This window comes from Melanaphis sacchari, unplaced genomic scaffold (assembly GCF_002803265.2).
Source record: "Melanaphis sacchari strain LSU unplaced genomic scaffold, SCAv2.0 Contig316_pilon_pilon, whole genome shotgun sequence".
Taxonomy (NCBI): Eukaryota; Metazoa; Arthropoda; class Insecta; order Hemiptera; family Aphididae; genus Melanaphis; species Melanaphis sacchari.
In genome coordinates this window covers 1-19,099 of record NW_020271190.1, presented here as the reverse complement: position 1 = coordinate 19,099, position 19,099 = coordinate 1, and the positions used below count along the sequence as shown (strand labels likewise).

Below are 19,099 nucleotides of genomic sequence, written 5' to 3'. Positions count from 1 at the left end.
ATTATTGTTTTTATATACCGTTTTTTCCGCTTTTCGCCCGGTTTTCCGGCCTTTCGAGACCTCTTTTCGTCGCGTTCTCGACGCTATATTCCGGAGCGGGTCTTTTTCGTCCCGTCCGTGCGTCCCCGAATTCCGTTCGCGGCCGTCGCGTCCGGAAAACGCGTACTCGCGGCGCGTTCTCCGGTCGGTCGTCGTATCGTCACTACTGTTTTTTTTTTTCGATACGATAAATCGTTTATCCGTATCGAATACGCGTCATTTTGTTTTTGGTGTCTCCACCCTCGGACGCCTCCATGACCTTATCGGTACCGTCTCGATGGCGAACGAAATACGATTTATTTTATGTGTATAAAAAAGAAACGCGCGTCGGGTTTAACAGATTCTCATGTGTATTACAAAAACAGAACGCGAGAGTCTTGCTCTCGAGTCGTTTTAATGCTTTTAATCGCGTACATTTGGGGCGATATCGTGATATGTGTCTGTAATAATAAACTCGCTAGGTCACTAGGACGTATACGATTAAATAATGTAGAGGAATATGTCGGAAACACTAAACGACAATAAATATGCGATTTACGGTTTCATGATACGCGAATCGTAAAAATTGTATCGCTTAAATGACGTATACTATGGTATTCGTCGCATCTCTAAAACGGTTTAAGTGCTCAAGATTCGGTTGTAATTTACAACTTAAACTGTGGTCGATAGGTGTTAGGATAGGTCCCCGGTCGTTAGGTAGGCATGTTCGTATCCCGTTCCGGCGTATTCCGGGCAGCCCCATAAGAAACTACACAAACGGAATTTTTTGCATTTTTTTTCTCATTTAATTTGATCATTATTAATATTGCTGTTTTCGTTTTGATATCCTGTCTTACACTACTACTAATAAAATATTTTTCAAATTTTCAAATTGATTTTTGATCTCACACATTTAATTTTATATTGCTCGATTGATGATGTCAAAATATATTATATTACAATATACTTTACACGAACATAAAATTACACAATAGTATTCAATTAAACCAATTATAGTTATTGCTAACAGTCTGCACAATTCAAATGTACATATGTGATATGCAATTTATATTATAGCCTGAGAACATTCTATTGATGACAATATAGTTGTTTTACTCAGTTTTGACCGTGAATTCACTATTTTATATGTTTAGCCTTTCAGTTGTTTACATTTGAAAGATACAAGGGAAAAACAGTAGCACATTAAATATTTTGTCATCACAGAAAGTGCATAATATTTCTTTTCGATATCTAACCATCTATAAAATATGAAAAAAAATATTAATTATGTATAGGTTTTTGATCTTCAACTCGCTAATGTTTGACATGTATCTTCATTAATACTTTTAAAATCTTCTCTTTGCGCCCACATCGTCAGCCTAGGAGGTTTAAACGCGTTTAACTGGATTTTCAATGGTGATAACTTGAATATTGAGCACTCGATTCGACTTAAACTGTTTTGCGTACTAAACAGCACAACGCCTTCGACGTCAGGAGGTATGACAATCCGCCGCAGGCGGATTGCCGTCAGGAATCGATATTCACTGGACGATGACTGATAACTAGACACTTGATAACCGTTTCGGAGTGTATTTATTTATTTTACATACTCAAAAGCATCGGGCGAGCCACGGGAAATTCATCCAATCCGCCGAAATCGGATTGCCCTTTCAGGTATCGACTTTCACCGTACCGGGCGATGACTGATATCTAGACACTCAATTGCCGTTTTCGGAACAAGCTATGGGACAAGGTGTATTAGAGTGATAAGCACTTGTCCGAAAAATTATAAGAGTATAAAATGATAATTCGGAAAAACAGTACTACAGAAGCACCAACCGAATGAATCAAAATTACCATATTCAATTATATAGTTTATATTGATAATAATTATATTATTGTGATAAAAGTTATACAACTATATCCCGCGATTTTTTAAAGCGGGAAAAATCTACTATTTAAATTAATTATTAAAAATGGACGCAATTATAAATAACAACAATAATATCACACATTTATTAATAAAATAAAATAAGTAAATAGTATAGTAGTATAGTATGTAAATAGTTAAATGTTTAGTAAAATACTTTCATGTAAAATATTAACAATTAACATTTTATATTATGTACTTGTAAAATAAGTATACAAATATGTATATTTTCTTTTTACTGTTAATACCTAAGTTAATTTTATATGTTTTTAATCTATACAGTATATTAACATGATAAAATTAAATAACAAATAAATTAGACTTTCTAATATTATGTAATTATAAAAGTTTATACATCAACTATATGTATTATGTAGAAAAATATTATATAAATAGCTTGTAAATTAAATTTAACATTTTTTGTAAAAAATCTGCTTTATTTTTTTTAATTTTCCTTGTATACTTTTTTTTTTTTATAAAATACTGAATAATTGAGTAGGTATATAATATATGTTGTGTTGTGTACAAAAATATTGTTAAAATTGTTATTTATTACAAGTTTGATGATTATTGTTATGAATATTTTTAAATTTTATTATTAAATAAATTACAAATTACATATTATGTTTTTGTCTTTATAGTTTATACCTTGTTTTAATTCCTAACCAATTAAAGTTACAGTTACGTGTGCACTCCCGACCGAGCAACACGCTTATCGTTATCGCGCTCTCGCATTTATACCTCTCGTAAGCGTACTGAAGCTCTACGTGTGTACAGGTAATATGATTAAATATTTAACCGTTGATCCATATTCACATGTTAACATTATAAATCAATAAAATACCCAAAAAATGGGTGAACCACATAACAAAACTAGTAGGCTTAATGAAAAACTTATTGCCTCATCTAAAGTTTCAACTAACAATCAAAATGTCCCAATAATATCTAAAACCGGGCCCTCCGTTGTTATAGCAGATAACGCGATTAATGAGCCTCTTCCATCTCAACACTCCGATAACGACTACAACAGCGATGCAATTAAAACCACCGATATAAATATTCCTAATCACAATTCCATCAATAAGACCAACCACATACAGAGCGTGCATAATATCAATTACTCATCGCAACAAAACACCTACAATGAACCTGAAAAATACGCTTTTGGAAAAAAATATTTCGCCGAAACCACTCTCAACTCTACACTACCCAAAAAAGAACACGCAATAGTTTTCGATTCAATCGACAACATACCCCAGATTGAATACATAATTGCAATTAGCAAATTAACTTCACCAAAAAACATAAAATTTGCTTCTCGGATAACCAACAACCGATTCTGTATATATCTCAACGACAAAAACACGGTTGATTTTCTTGTAGATAACTACCCCTACATCATAATAAACTCACATACGACGATCAAAATTAGACGGTTAATAAATCCAGCTAAAAGAATAATCATATCTCATGTCTCACCCGATATACCAAACGAATACATTATATCACACCTAGAATATCATAAAATCCAAATATTATCACCAATTACACATATCAATGCGGGATTCAACATCCCAGAACTAGCTCATATCATAAGCTTTAGACGCCAAGTTTACATCAAACCCGACGATTTCGAAAAACTACCAAAATCCATCCCGATCAATCTTGAAAATACATCTCACCGAATATTCTTGGACGACGACTCGATTCACTGTTTCTTATGCAAACGTAAAGGTCACATAACAAAACAATGCAAAAACACACCAGCAGAAGTCATAAATACAAATATAAATGAAAACTTATGCAATACGTTCGCAAATACAAATGTTGACACCTCCACAAACACCATCTCACAAACCTCAACCCAAACATCCCTCCTCGAGGACCCATTTCCGATGGAAACAACATCAAATACCATCACAGTATTGACTACAAATACAATCGATATTAAAAAAAGACCAGCACTCTCTTCAACTTCATCAAACCTAACCAACGATCCGCTTACCCCCAAATCCCCTACTCAAGATAATATATCAAAAGAAACTACTTCTAAACCAAATACAACCAAAACACCGAAACCAGCAACCAAAAAATTAAAACGAAATCAATCCATTGAAAACATAGTCTTAAAGCTTGATGAAATTCTCGAACCCACCAAACCCAAGTTTGAAGAAATGCCCAACAAAAAAATTAATTATGAACAATTTAAGTTCATTATCGAAAACTCTCTCAGCATATCCAACCCATCTTAAATTTTAGATGATTTTAACATTACATGTCTTGAAATGATCGAGGTCATAGAAAAAATCAAGCCCACAATTAATACTCCTGGAAAAAAAAACATATTGACGTGACTTTGTAATTCTCTCCTCGATAAAGCGCTGTCCACTAAGCCCACCCAAACTGAATAAAAACAACAATTAATAACACGAAGCCACAAAAACATCGATGTGATAGTGGCAACATTTAAGCTAACAAATAAAATAAAATAAAAAGTAATGATCTTTAATAAACACTAAAATGCAGACACAACCAAAAAACATTATCCAATGGAACCTCAATGGACTCCATAAAAATATCGACGAAATTAAACTTATAATAAACTTACACCAACCTATCGCAATATGCCTTCAAAAGACTAACCTCAAGTTCGACGAGTCTCCACCTAATATAAATAACAATCAATATGCAACAAAAAACCGTAGAGGCTGTCTGAGAGCAAGCGGTGGGGTCTGCACTCTCATTAATAACTCATTCCCTTGGGAGGAAATCCCTCTCCATACAAACATTGAAGCTGTCGCAATATCAATCATACTCGAAACAAAAACCACCCTATGTAATATATACATTCTAAATAATTTCAATTTTACACTAATAGACCTAGAAAATATTATCAAACAACTACCACGTCCCTTTATCATTGTCAGGGATTTCAACAGCCACAGTCATTCGTGGGGTTCATATAAAACCGATCTAACAGGAAAGATTATAGAAAAATTATTAGAACAAGATAACATCGTAATACTCAATAACAAAAAGCAAACTAGGATAAATCCCACCAACAGAAACCTCTCAGCCATCGATCTAACGTTCTCCACACCTACCTTAGCACAAAGATTACACTGGCAAGTATTAAATGAAATTTATAATAGCGATCACCTTCCAATCTCAATACAATTCATTTCCAATGCTTATCAAATGAACCACTCTACAATAAAATGGAACCTCAAGAAACCTGACTGGCCTCTATTCTCAAACCTTCTCGAAAAGAAAATCAACTCGTCTGAATTCACTGATGACGATATTGATATTGAAACAACAGTCTCAAAATTCACCAAGACCGTCATAGAGACAGCAGAACAAACAATCGGATACATAAAACCCCCCTCCAAAAAAACACCAGTTCCGTGGTGGAACAATGAAATTAAACAATCTATATCACTAAAAAATAAAGCACTGAAAACATTTATCAAAACCAGATCCCTCGAGGACCACATCAAATTAAAATAACTCAGAGCGAAAACAAGATTCCTGGTCAAAAGCAATAAAGCCATTACATGGCGAAACTTTACCTCCAATTTAGGCGCTCAGACTGACCCCCACATAATGTGGAACAAAATCCATTCACTACAGGGACGAAAAAAACACAACAACATCTATCTCTCCACCAACTCATCTTTGAACACCGATCCATCTTCAATTGCTCACCTCCTCGGAAAATACTTCGAAAAAAACTCCAGCAATGATACGTACAGCCACGACTTCTTAAGGCAAAACACGAATTTACCACCTGCTCAACCCTCTTCAATATCACCCCAAAATGCCCAGCAAACTTACTTAAACAGCTCTATAACAATTGATGAAATTTTGTAAGCTCTTAAAAAATGTACCAGCAAAAATACCGGATCGGACAATATCCCTTATAGCTTTATCCAAAACTTCTCCATCGACACACTCCAAGTACTCCTAAAAATCTACAACACCATATGGAACAAAAATGTATTTCCTCAAAATTGGAGAAACAGTATTGTCATACCTATAAGCAAACCAGGAAAAAACAAATTCTCCCCTGAAGGATACAGGCCCATCTCACTTCTTAATACCTTATGTAAAGTCTTAGAAAAAATTGTTAACCAACGTCTAATTTGGTTTATAGAACAGTCAAATTATCTCTCCCCAGTACAATGTGGGTTCCGAAAAAATAAAGGCACATATAACTGTCTATCCAAGATACATACAGAGATACAAAACACTTACTCCGAAAATCAATACTTAGGCATGATCAGTCTCGATTTAATGAAAGCATACGATACAACATGGAAACCTCACATTTTAAACAGTCTCAATAAAGTACTAAGTCAAAATCAATTATTCAACTTCATTAGTAATTTTCTTAAAACAAGAACATTTCAAGTACGTATTAATCAAACTCTATCCAACACTTTCTCACAGGCAAACGGAGTCCCTCAGGGATCTACAATTTCGGTCACGCTTTTCCTCATCGCTATCAACAATATCACTCAGAACATCTCTCCACCCGTCTATTCTACCCTTTACGCGGATGACTTCAATATTTATTGCCGAAGCAAGAGCTTAGCAACTGTCCAAACACACCTTCAACAAGCCATCAATAATCTTATTAAATGGACCCTTACATCTGGCTTCACTTTTTCTCCCGAAAAATCTCAATGTACAGTGTTCACTCGTAAGCGCATTCAAAACTCCTTAAACATAAAAATCGGTGATTACCAATTAATAAATAATAATACTATCAAAATACTCGGAATTACTTTCGACAAAAGATGCTCCTGGACCCACCACATCAACTCCTTGAAAAACTCAACCTCTCCACGGCTCAATATTATAAAAACGTTATCTCACTCATCATGGGGTTCCAAAACTCATGTGCTACTAACAGTATACAAATCACTAATACTATCTAAACTCGATTACGGATCATTCTTATGGACAACAGCTAATAAATCAAATACAAAAAAATTAGATACCATTCACAACGCCGGACTCCGTATGTCTATTGGTGCTTATCGATCAAGCCCAATACCCAGTATCTACAACTTAGCATGTACACCTCCACTCGAAATAAGAAGACTCAAAATAACATTAAACCATGAGTTAAAGTTAGCAAGCACTCTTCCCTCACTCGACTTCAATCTAAAACTCAAAACTTTATCAATACTACTTCAGGAGAACAATCTAGTAATCTCTAATTTATTAACTATTTCACCTCCCCTAGCTCCCCAATGGACAAATCTCAATGTAACTAACACCGTACTCTCCATATTAAAAAAAAAGACACTCCTTCTTCAATATATAAACAAGAATATTTCCACTTGATATAAAACATAAAATGCGAAAAAATGTACACGGATGCATCCAAAACCCAAATCGGGGTCGGAGCTGCAGTTGTTTGGAATAACATAAAATTTATGTACAAACTCCCTAACTCCTGCTCAGTCTTCACTGCTGAATCAATCGGAATAATCAAAGCCCTCGAACTAATAACCGTTCACCAGATCCATGACACTATCATCTTTACCGACTCCCTCAGCGCCTTCAATAACATAAAAAATACTAATAATAACCCATCAGACATTGGCCTTTATATTCAAACAAAATATACACGCTTAAAAATTAATAATTTCAAAATCAAACTTTTCTGGATTACTGGACACTTCAACATCATTGAAAACGAGCGCGCTGACCTAGCTGTCAAAACCGTAATCTCCTCTTCACTCTCGTCTCCCACATATACCATATCATACAGGGACATACAAGCACTTATACTAATAATGCCATCTAAGATGGCATCAGAAATGGTTATCCTTATCTACCAAGCTAAATAAAATAAAACACAACACAGACAACTGGACATTCCATCGAAACACCAGAAAATTCGAAGTTATTATAACGAGGCTAAATTGGCCACTCGCAAATCTCACACAGTTTTCTAATAAACAAGGAAGAACCTCAACTTGCCCAACATGCGGCATCCAAATTACATCAAACACATTCTCACTGAATGCCGCACATATCTCAACATCGATCAAACCTCAACCTGCTCAAAACACTCGCCGAAAATACTCCACAATCATCCCAAAGCCATAGCCGACATCATGCAATTCATCACAACAGCAAACCTTCAATCAAAATTTAAATTTAGTTTTCTATAGTATAACCTCATTAACATTTAACATGTAATTTAAACATTTGTAAACCCAATGGTCTATGTCGCCAGAATCTTTCTTGAAATTAAAACAATTAAGATTAATTTGGATATTAATTGATATTTAAAAATATTAATACTAATAATGTTTTTCTCGTCAAGTCTTTACTAGTTTGCAACTGGTAAATAAATAAAAATAAATGTAAATAGCTAATATAATAATATAAACCAAGTATTTTTATTTTATTTAATTTATTATGACATTCTGGCTTTATTTAAATTATATACTTACAAAAATACATTGAATATTGTTGCACCAATAATGTAACATAAATATAATAGGTTGAGATTAGATGCTTTAGCGGAACATTAAAATATTTGTATATCTTATTAAATAGCTAAAATATCTTTATTAATTTATTGAAACTTAAACACTGCTATATTATGAAAATAAATAAAAATATATATTTTTAATATGTTACATGTTAATAGATTTTCAGACATCCTTCATGACCATAATTATGACATTAAATCCTGAATAGTATGTATTGACTATCAATGATATTGTTTATACTGTCTAGTTACAAGTAATTAACAATTATAGCCATGTTATCGATTCTTTTGTATTCCATTTAATTTTATATCTAAATAACAAAATATTTTCTGTAAACATAATATTTTTACTATGACGAAATTGTATACATCATAGATTCAACAGAAGAAAATTATTATTTACAATAGGTTAAACTAAGCCGAGTCACAATTTATTTGTTTAATAATAATAATATAGGTTTCAGTATATGCAAAATAAAAATGTAATACCAACTTTACTTTTTATTATAATACATGTAATCATAATATGGGGACATGGTAGGAACCTCCACGCGGTGTCCCTGGAACGACGAGATTGCATTTTTATAAGATATACCTGATATATACGACAATAATGCAACGCTCGTCAACCAATCCTACCAACCACGGTCTTCAACCCAAAAGGCCCTTTTCAGGGCCAACCATGACGATGATATCCATAAATATCGAAGGTCTTACACCAGAGAAAGAAAATATTTTAGCGGAGTTATGTAAAACATCGGGATGTGAGGTGCTGTGCTTACAAGAGACGCACCGAGATACAAACCACAGAAGACCAAAAATAAGCGGGATGAGACTAGTGGTAGAAAGGCCACACAGTAAATACGGAAGTGCTATATTTACTAAACCTGATTTGGATATAATATCGACAGGGATCACAGACAAAAACAATATAGAAATTATGACAATAGACATAAAACAATGCACCATAACATCAATATATAAGCCCCCTAATGTATCATTTGAATTTGAAGAACCTGAGAACTACAGGGAAAGAAATATAAAAATTGTAATAGGAGATTTTAATAGCCATAATGTGATGTGGGGATACACAGAGAACAATGAAGATGGGGAAAAGGTCGAAGATTGGGCAGAAAGGGACAATATGAGTTTAATACATGATGCTAAAATCCCACCATCATTTAACAGCGGTAGATGGCGGAAAGGATATAACCCCGACAACATCTTCGTGAGCCATAATATAAGAAATATGAGCATTAAATCAATAATGAAAGCTATCCCAAAAACTCAACATCGACCGATTCAATGCCAGATAAATGCAGCCATAACACCGCGAATGGTACCTTTTAGGAGACGATTCAACTTTAAAAAGGCTAAATGGGCAGAAGTCACGAAATATATGGATAATGAAATACAAACTCTACAACCAACACCTGCTAATTACTGCAAATTTGTAGATAGATTAAAGAAGGTCTCAAGAAAATATATACCAAGGGGTTGCCACATCAATTACATCAAGGGACTACGACAAGACACCATAAAGGACTTAGAAACCTACTACGAAAGGTATGAAGAAGATCCCTTTTCGGAACTAACAATTGAAACTGGAGAACGTATTTTGAAGGATATAGCCGAAGAACGTAAAAAAGAATGGATGACATTAATTAAGGATCTAGATATGGTCAAAAACAGCAACAAAGCCTGGAAACTAATAAAAAGCATGAACAATGAAAAACAACAACCGAAAGAGCATATAAACATAACACCAGACCAAATTGCACACAAATTATTAATGAATGGCAAAACGAAGACAAAAGGGAAGAAAACTAAGCTTAAATTTAAAATGGATATAAAGAATAATACAAGTGACTTCAATAAACCATTCGAGATGGATGAGCTAAATATGGCCATCGGAGTAATGAAAAATAGGAAAGCAGCGGGCATCGACGGAATCATGACAGAACAGATCAAACAACTAGGCCCCAAAGCCAAGGAATGGCTACTAAACATGTTCAATAACTGTATCAAAACCGATAGTATCCCAACAGAATGGCTCAAATCACATGTTGTGGCATTATTGAAGCCTGGAAAAGCCCCTACAGATGCAAGTAACTTTAGACCCGTGTCACTATTATGTCATACATATAAAATGTTTGAGAGAATGGTACTGAATAGAATAAAAGACAAGATAGACGGGAAATTAATCAAGCAACAAGCTGGCTTTAGGACTGGTAAGTCATGCACGGGGCAAATACTTAACCTTGTTGAAGAAATAGAGAAAGGCTATGAGAATAATGTAATAACAGGTGCAGCTTTTATCGACCTCAGCGCTGCATATGATACGGTTAATCATAGATTACTGCTTAAGAAAATATATGAGCTAACTGAAGATGCGAAATTCACAAAAATTATTAGTCTTTTATTAAGGAATAGACGGTTTTTTGTATCATTGCAGGCCAAAAAGAGCAGATGGAGAAGACAAAATAATGGATTACCCCAAGGAAGTGTTCTATCACCAATTTTATTTAATATTTATACTAATGATCAACCAATTGGGACCCAAACGAAGCACTTTATATACGCTGATGACCTCGCTATTACAACCCAGGGCAAAACATTCGAAGAGGTGGAAGTGAATCTGAATGCCACACTTAATACTATGAAGGAATATTATAATGATAATTATCTCAAACCGAATCCAGCAAAAACACAAATTACCGCTTTCCACTTACGAAACAAAGACGCCAAGCGGAAACTGAGAATTAATTGGCAAGACACAGAATTAGAGCATTGCGAAGAACCAACCTACTTAGGCATTAAACTTGACCGAGCCCTGACATATAAAAGTCATTGTGAAAACACAAAAAATAAAATAGGAACAAGAAACTGCTTGCTTCAAAAACTGGTTGGCTCTCAATGGGGCGCAGACCCTCATGTCTTGAGAACGACAGCCTTATCACTATGTTACTCGACGGGTGAATATGCTTGTGCTGCATGGAGAAACTCAGCACATGCTAAAAAGGTAGATGTGGCCTTAAATGTAACTAACAGATTAATTACGGGGTGCCTGAGACCAACACCAGTTCAGAAAGTACAAGTATTATGCGGTATAGCACCCCCTAATATAAGGCGAGAGGTGGCAGCAAGGGTAGAGAAAACAAAACAAGAATCAGACTTAAGACATCCTCTATATGGAGGTAAAACCATGGGGAGCCGGCTCAAATCAAGGAAAAATTTTTTGAAGACAACAATTAGCCTATCACAAACACCTGAAGCAACGAGAATAGACTTATGGAAGGAGGCAATGAAAGAGCATAACTCACTGCTATGGAAGGATCCGAAGGAAAGCTTACCAACCGGAAGTCACTTACCATGGTCGGTATGGAAGACACTGAATAGATTACGAACGGAAACTGGAAGGACAGCGAGTAATATGAAAAAATGGGGATTGAAAGATGATGGGAAATGCGAATGTGGTGGAGAGCAGGATGCGGACCATCTGTTTGTATGCCCACAATTACCGAATAAGTGTAAAAAGGAAGATTTTTTGACGCATAAAATTTCAGACAAAGCAATACAAATTGCGGCTTACTGGGGAGCGAAGGGAATATGAAGACCGATACGACAAGAAGAAGAATCATAATATATTTTCTGCTTAGATATCGTTCAGCACGATCATAATTATGTTGAGAATCAAATACAAAACGAAGTCAATAATGGTATGTATTTATGGTTGTAAGTGTTAGAAAAGCTTGTGGAATAGTATACTCATACTCTATTATCATCAGCCCTTAGATGAGTAAAACTATCATATTGTACAATCTATCTATATACTATATATAAAATTGTAAGGGTTTTTCTTAGACCGCGCTAACCGAGAAAACTACTGAACCGATTTGGCTGAAATTTTTTTTTAAATTATAGAGAATGTCGGGGAGCGGATTTATAGCATAAATTAAGGACCTAACTCCTGTGAGTTAGAGATTTAGAGACAAAAACCGAGTTACGCCGGTGGCGCCCTCTAGCAGATAAAAATAAAAATATAAATATAATACAAATATCGATAATAGCAGGGCTTGAAATCGATTAATATCGATAAAAATCGAAAAAAAAAATATATTTTTATGTTCTGGTTGATATACATTTTTTATTATAGACACTTAGAACTTTAGAGTAAACAAATATAATAGTTGTCACATTATTCATTTTATTTTGAAACATTATCGTTTTATGTTATCTATGAACTTTTTCAATCAAAACCGACTATTGTTTTTTGGAGAGAATTTTTATGCTTGAATCATGCCCTCCTATGAGAAGAACAAATATTGGACGGCGTACACGTAATGCAAGAAACATTAAAGAATTTAGACGTGCTCATAATACACAGGCCCGCGCTGCACAAACGCCGCCCCAAATTCGACAACATGTTAATATAAGAAGAAGAAGTTCAGATGTATCCTTGAATCGTGCTGCTTTCGAATACGATTCCGCAGTCGCTTACAAAGATCTTTCGTGTGTTGATATCGGCTCATTATATATCGTATGCCAGCATTGCAAGGCATTGAAGTTTCGATTAGAAACCCCCGGCTTATGCTGTGCTGGTGGCAAGGTTAAATTACCAGTTTTAGCTTAACCACTAGAGCCATTGTATTCGTTTCTCTATGGAAATACAATCCAATCAAAACATTTCCTGGCGAATACACAAAAATATAACGGAAGTTTTCAAATTACGTCATTTGGAGCAGAAATTATTGAACAACCAGGCTACAACCCGAGTTATAAGGTAAAGGCGTTTGAATAATAACACATTTTTTTTTTACAAATGACCATTTAAATATTTAGATTCAAGGACAAATTCACCATCGAGCAGGCGCTTTGTTACCACAACCAAACGAAGATCATAAGTTCCTTCAGATATATTTCGTTGGTAATTCAGAAAATGAACTAGAACAGCGGTGTGCAATTTTTCCTGCGAATAAACGTGAAATAATCGGACAATTGCAAATTCTTCTGCATGAGCATAATCAATTGGTCAGAATGTTCAAAACCGCATTGGACACAATGCATTCTGACGACCACAAAATCATTATCAGAGCAGACAAAAGATCCTCTGGAAGCCATGAATGACAATTCAATGCTCCCACTATCAATGAAGTCGCAGTGGTGATTGTTGGCGAAAATGTGGCATCACCCGATATTGTTCTTAAGCGTCGCGATGGTGGACAATTGCAGCGCGTGTACGAGACTCATCGGTCATATGATGCACTTCAATACCCGTTGATGTTCTGTCGAGGAGAGGATGGCTATCACTTTAATATAAAGATGGTCAACCCAATGACAGGTTTGTTTGCAGGTCATAATTTCTTTTTCATACTATAACTAAGTTTGAATTCATATTTCAGGAGAAGAAACGAATAAGAATGTCAGCTCAATGAATTTTTATGCATATCGATTGATGATTCGACAAGATATTGACAATCATCTATTGAGATATCGCCAGTTGTTTCAATAGTACTGGTCATGTACGTCAAGGTCGAAACGGGGATTCATTCATTGCTTCAATCAGTCAAAGTTACGATCATGATACAGTATCCACTTAGGTGATGCCATCGCTACCGAAGGAGACGCGGCCAACATTGGCGTTTGACTATTCTCCCCGCTACTCATATTGATGCCCGCGCCACATGCATGAATATGCTTAAGATGCGATGACGTACGTGCGGAATTAGGAGCCTGATTTGTTCATCACGTTTACTTGCAACTGAAATGGCCGAACATAAATCAGTTGCTGACAGGACAAACACCGTTATAAAATTTTACCATTAAATTTAATAGTAATATAAGGCTATCAGTATAGATTTCAATTATATTATATGTATTTATTATTATTATGTGTAATAAAGATATTTATGTTTATAGCCAAATAAATTCAACCAATCGTTCAGTAGTGTCGGTATAGCGCGGTTCAAGAAAACCCTTACACTTATATATAGTATAGATTTAATTTCAACAGAAATATAACAAAATATCATATACTAAAGTTTAAGGTAAATATTCTTATTTTTCTTTTCTTCATCAACTTCAATAAATTCTTTATCAACCATAAATTCTATTTTTATCTATATTAATTTTATGATTTATAACGCTGAGTAAATTTCAATCTGTTTTCATTAACCGTTTTATATTTGCCGATCACATTAAACAATAATATTTAGCGAATAAAAATTCTACATATCATGGTCGAAACAAAATAAACAACCAATCACGGGCAAGCTGTGACAGTCGATTAGTTAAAAATAAAACATTATTTATAATGAAATGTTTCGTGAAACTCAACTTTTCCCTTTCCAAACTTATATTATATCATTGGCTATCTTAAAATAAACACAGATATATTTTCATGGTTATTATTTATACTCTCTTTTGCCATTAGAAATAAATGAAATGATAAAATATAAATTTATTATTTATTTTGTATTTTTAGCAGCAGATACCTATGGTTTATGAACCAGCTGAACAAGTTAATGATGGTATGTTATTAATAAAATAATAATCCTTAAATGTATTACTTACCTAAATTTTTGTAGATGTACCACTCAACTTACTAATGAACGCCAGGCCCGAATCTTATTCTTTGGTGGTTGGGGTTCAGAGGAACCACTCAAATATAGACAATCTGGACTTTTATATTATAAAAATAAAGAAACCCAGTTTAAAATGTAAGTTGTGGAGATATAAAAAATCTTTATATGCAATATATGTAAAAACAAATCATTAATTTGAACCAAAATTAATATTATTTAAGTTAATGATATGAAAATGAACAATTTGTGTTTACCAACAAATTATGGTTCTTTAAAAAAAATCTTAGTTTTCATGATCTATGGTACACCTTGTAGTTATTTAAATAATGTCATATTAGTGGATACTTATTATCTTACATATTTGAATCTGAATCTAGTCTATTTATATAACTTACTGTTTAGATATTTGGTATGTTATGAAAAATTTGAAAACCAATGTCGTGCTACAGTTTTTGTCAGCACTAATCATGTTGACAAGCATTTGGTTTTAACAATACACCATAACCATCATGCGAGAGCTTTAACAAAGATGTTCCATTACTGGTAAGAGTTGACCACAGATGTCTGGAGAGAAGTGTTCAATCTTACTCTCTCCGAGTATCTACATGGGATCAATCGTAAAGTAAGAATTAAACAATTGTTTCTTATAAGTTATGTTTAGTTTAGTTATTTAATGTATATATCATTATATGAGGTATACTAATACTAATAATTACTATTACTAAATTTAAATTATTATAAATGAGATCAATCTATTTATTAGTTACCCAATGGTGCTCTTAATTAGACCTTCGTACTAGTGGTGGGACATAAATTAGGATTTTAAATATTCGGACATGCGAATATTCGTCGTATTCGAATATCGAATATCTTTAGAATTTGGATATCAAAATATACTCGATTATTTGAAGATTAATAATATTCAGTTTACACTTTCAATGTTTACCAAGTATTTATTTTATTGTGACTTGTGACACTAGGTCTTTCGTATTATTATGATAGTAAAATAAAGTATAATAATATAACTGTATTAGTTATAAATAAAAGACCGGATTTATATGCATTTAAATTGTAAATATGCATGCAAACATGCACTAAAAAGTCAAAATATGCAAGGAAAAATGCAAAACATGCAAATAAAATTTCAATTTTATATTTGATTTTAATTTGCAGTGATAATTATTTATTAATTTTATTACATTTTTCATAAACAAAAGTTACATGTATAATATAATTGCAAAATTTAATTTTTGTTAGAATTGTAATTTAATTTTTAAACATTGATATAATGTAAAAATATTTTATTAAATTAAATAGTAGATATTACATTGGTGATATACTGATATAAATAGGAAAAAGTACGAACAATTTTATTGAAGGTAGTAAATTATTAATTTGAAAACAATAAATTATTAAAGTATGTTCCATGTTTATTTCCGTGAAATTATGACGGCGATCTGTAGAATGTACTTATGATGTGAAAACTACGTTCGACATCAACACTGGTGATTGGAGCATATTTAAAATTTGCTATTATATCCAGCGAATAATTTGGAACAGATAAATCATTCAATTAGCACTGTCACCTTGAAGTATTTTGAAATTTCTTTTAAAACCATTAATCCTTTATTTTTATTCAAAACGTTTTACATTTTGTTTTAATTATTGTACTATTTATTAGGAAGTTCATTAACAGAGTTTTCCACTTGTTCTAAAGTGCAACGAGTCTACAAGGACAAATTAGAGGTTCAAGCTTTGATACTTTCAACGATACATAAAAATTTGCTTTAATGTAAGCAAGATCATATTTTACATTAAATTTATTAAAAATTGATTTACAATTTTGAATAGGCACACAATATTATCTTCTAAGTTTTTCTCAATCCACATTTTGAACTCTTCAAAATGATCGCAAAAAGGCCGACTCTGGCAAGTACTAACGGGTAATTATTGGCTGCGGTGGTAAATGTGTAATTGGCAACATTTCTTTATATAATTGAATTCTATACAGGCCTTTGAGATATTCTGAGACGTAAATATTTGATATGTGCAACGTACCTATGATCTATGTTTTATTTGTATATTTGTACGGTTTTGTTAAGAATATGCAAAATAATAAGATCATGCATTAACGTCAGAATATGCAAAAATATGCAGTATAAAATTTTGATATTTAATCAATCAAGTAATGATTTGTGGACACTCATTGACTGCATGTATATGATGTTGAAAACCTTTTATGCATTTATGCAAATCCGGTCTTTAGTTATAACGATATATCATAATCATGTTATCGTATAACAATAACGTTTAAGTTCAATCGTTTTCAGTTAAGTTTTTAAATTTGTGTTGTCGAAGTTTAATATGAAGAAATAAATTAATTTACTTGTTTGTTCAATTCTACATTTAATAAACTACAAATAATTTAGCACCTGCAACATGGATATGACTGTAACCGTAAAAATAAGAGTGTGGATTTATTTCGAAAAAGTAGACGTACATTCATCTAAGTGCAAAACATGTGATGCAATATTTAATAACAAAAGTTCCACAAGTCTTTGGAATCATTACAATCATTTCATCGATTAGAAAATGGATTTTGATATTACACGATGGATTTTGAATAAATACCAGGTAAACGTAATGTTAAATATTTCAATAATTTTGGATTTAGTGGGAACAAATCTACTTTACCGGACACCCTGAAATTTGTAATTTTTGAAATTTATGTAAATCAGCGTTTAAAAACGATGAGTGCAAACCAAAGTAGCGCTGATCGTGGATTTTGAGTTATCGCAATTTGAAAATTGACATATTTACAGGATCATGCTATATGCGGCATTTTACTAAGTATGGTCTTTGGTGCGGTTCATACAACGATGCTATATTAATTGTATGGAATTCGAATTCCCAATGTCTATTGAATTTTTACTTTCTCCAGTTTTCAGGAAAACTATTTGATAAATATAAAAATACATGTTAATTAACAAGTATAATTTCAATTGTTGTAACTTAAATGTATAAATGAAAATGGTGATGCATTTATTTTCTTACGCGCTGGCCCTGGTCACACAATATACGAGTACAAAAGTAGTAACTTCCTACTTGGAAGTTGCCTTTTGCAGCAAATATGTTGGGGCAATATATTATTTTATGTAATATATGTATTTGTATTATGTATATAAATAGAAATCAAGGTATTGAATCAGACCAAACTAATATAGAACCGCCGAGAAAAACATAGAATGTCTTGTGTCTTCAGTAGTAAATAGCCGTCCATTGAATCAAGCTCGCCAAGAATTGATTACTCAATCACTTAGTAATATGATTTGTGTTGATATGTTACCCTACAACACAATAGATCACGAATGATTCCGAAAATTCATGAGTAAGTCTAATTATACAAGGCCTCTTTAAATTGATTCACGGTCAAAAGTCATGGGACCAAAAGTCCCAAATATAAAAAGTTGTACAAAAAGTCAGGAAAATATTTTATAATCTGGACAAGGCCGATAATTTTTACACTGTGTATGCACATTGTATACTTAAATGAAATTAGATTTCAGACCGAAGAAAATGAAAATTACCGCTTGATTGTTTCGCCAACACGGACTTACCTTGGTGAAACAAGTGGACGGCGATGATATAAATGAACGATGGGGACGGGTGATACAAAATAATATAATAATAAAGAAAGTGAATATTGAAACAATATATATAGGCTATGATAAATACGGCGTTTGGTACATAAGTAATGTAATTGAACCCAATATAATAATAATAGAATAATAGCAAAACTTTAATAATAATAACAGAAGATATTTAATAACATCAGCATGGCGTATTTAATATTACTAATATCAAAATTGAGGTACCTCAAGAATAGAAAGATGAATCGCTCATTGACCGGAGCTGTAATATCCAGAACTGGATCAAACTCGTTCCAAACTCACGGAACTGGCGAAAGGATGAACGTCAGGAGGTTGATCTTAACAGGTTATAATAACAAAAACTGGTAAAGGAGCAATAAAATAAGCAATACGTAACTTC

At 33.2% G+C, this 19,099-nt stretch overlaps 1 protein-coding gene across 1 annotated transcript; it reads left to right on the top strand.

Annotated features, from left to right (window-relative positions):
- The first annotated feature begins 4,468 nt into the window (after positions 1 to 4,468).
- On the top strand, positions 4,469 to 5,458 carry LOC112596261. The gene has a single exon (XM_025341779.1). It carries the CDS (start codon positions 4,469 to 4,471, stop codon positions 5,456 to 5,458), a length of 990 nt encoding a protein of 329 aa, XP_025197564.1.
- Positions 5,459 to 19,099: the final 13,641 nt, after the last annotated feature.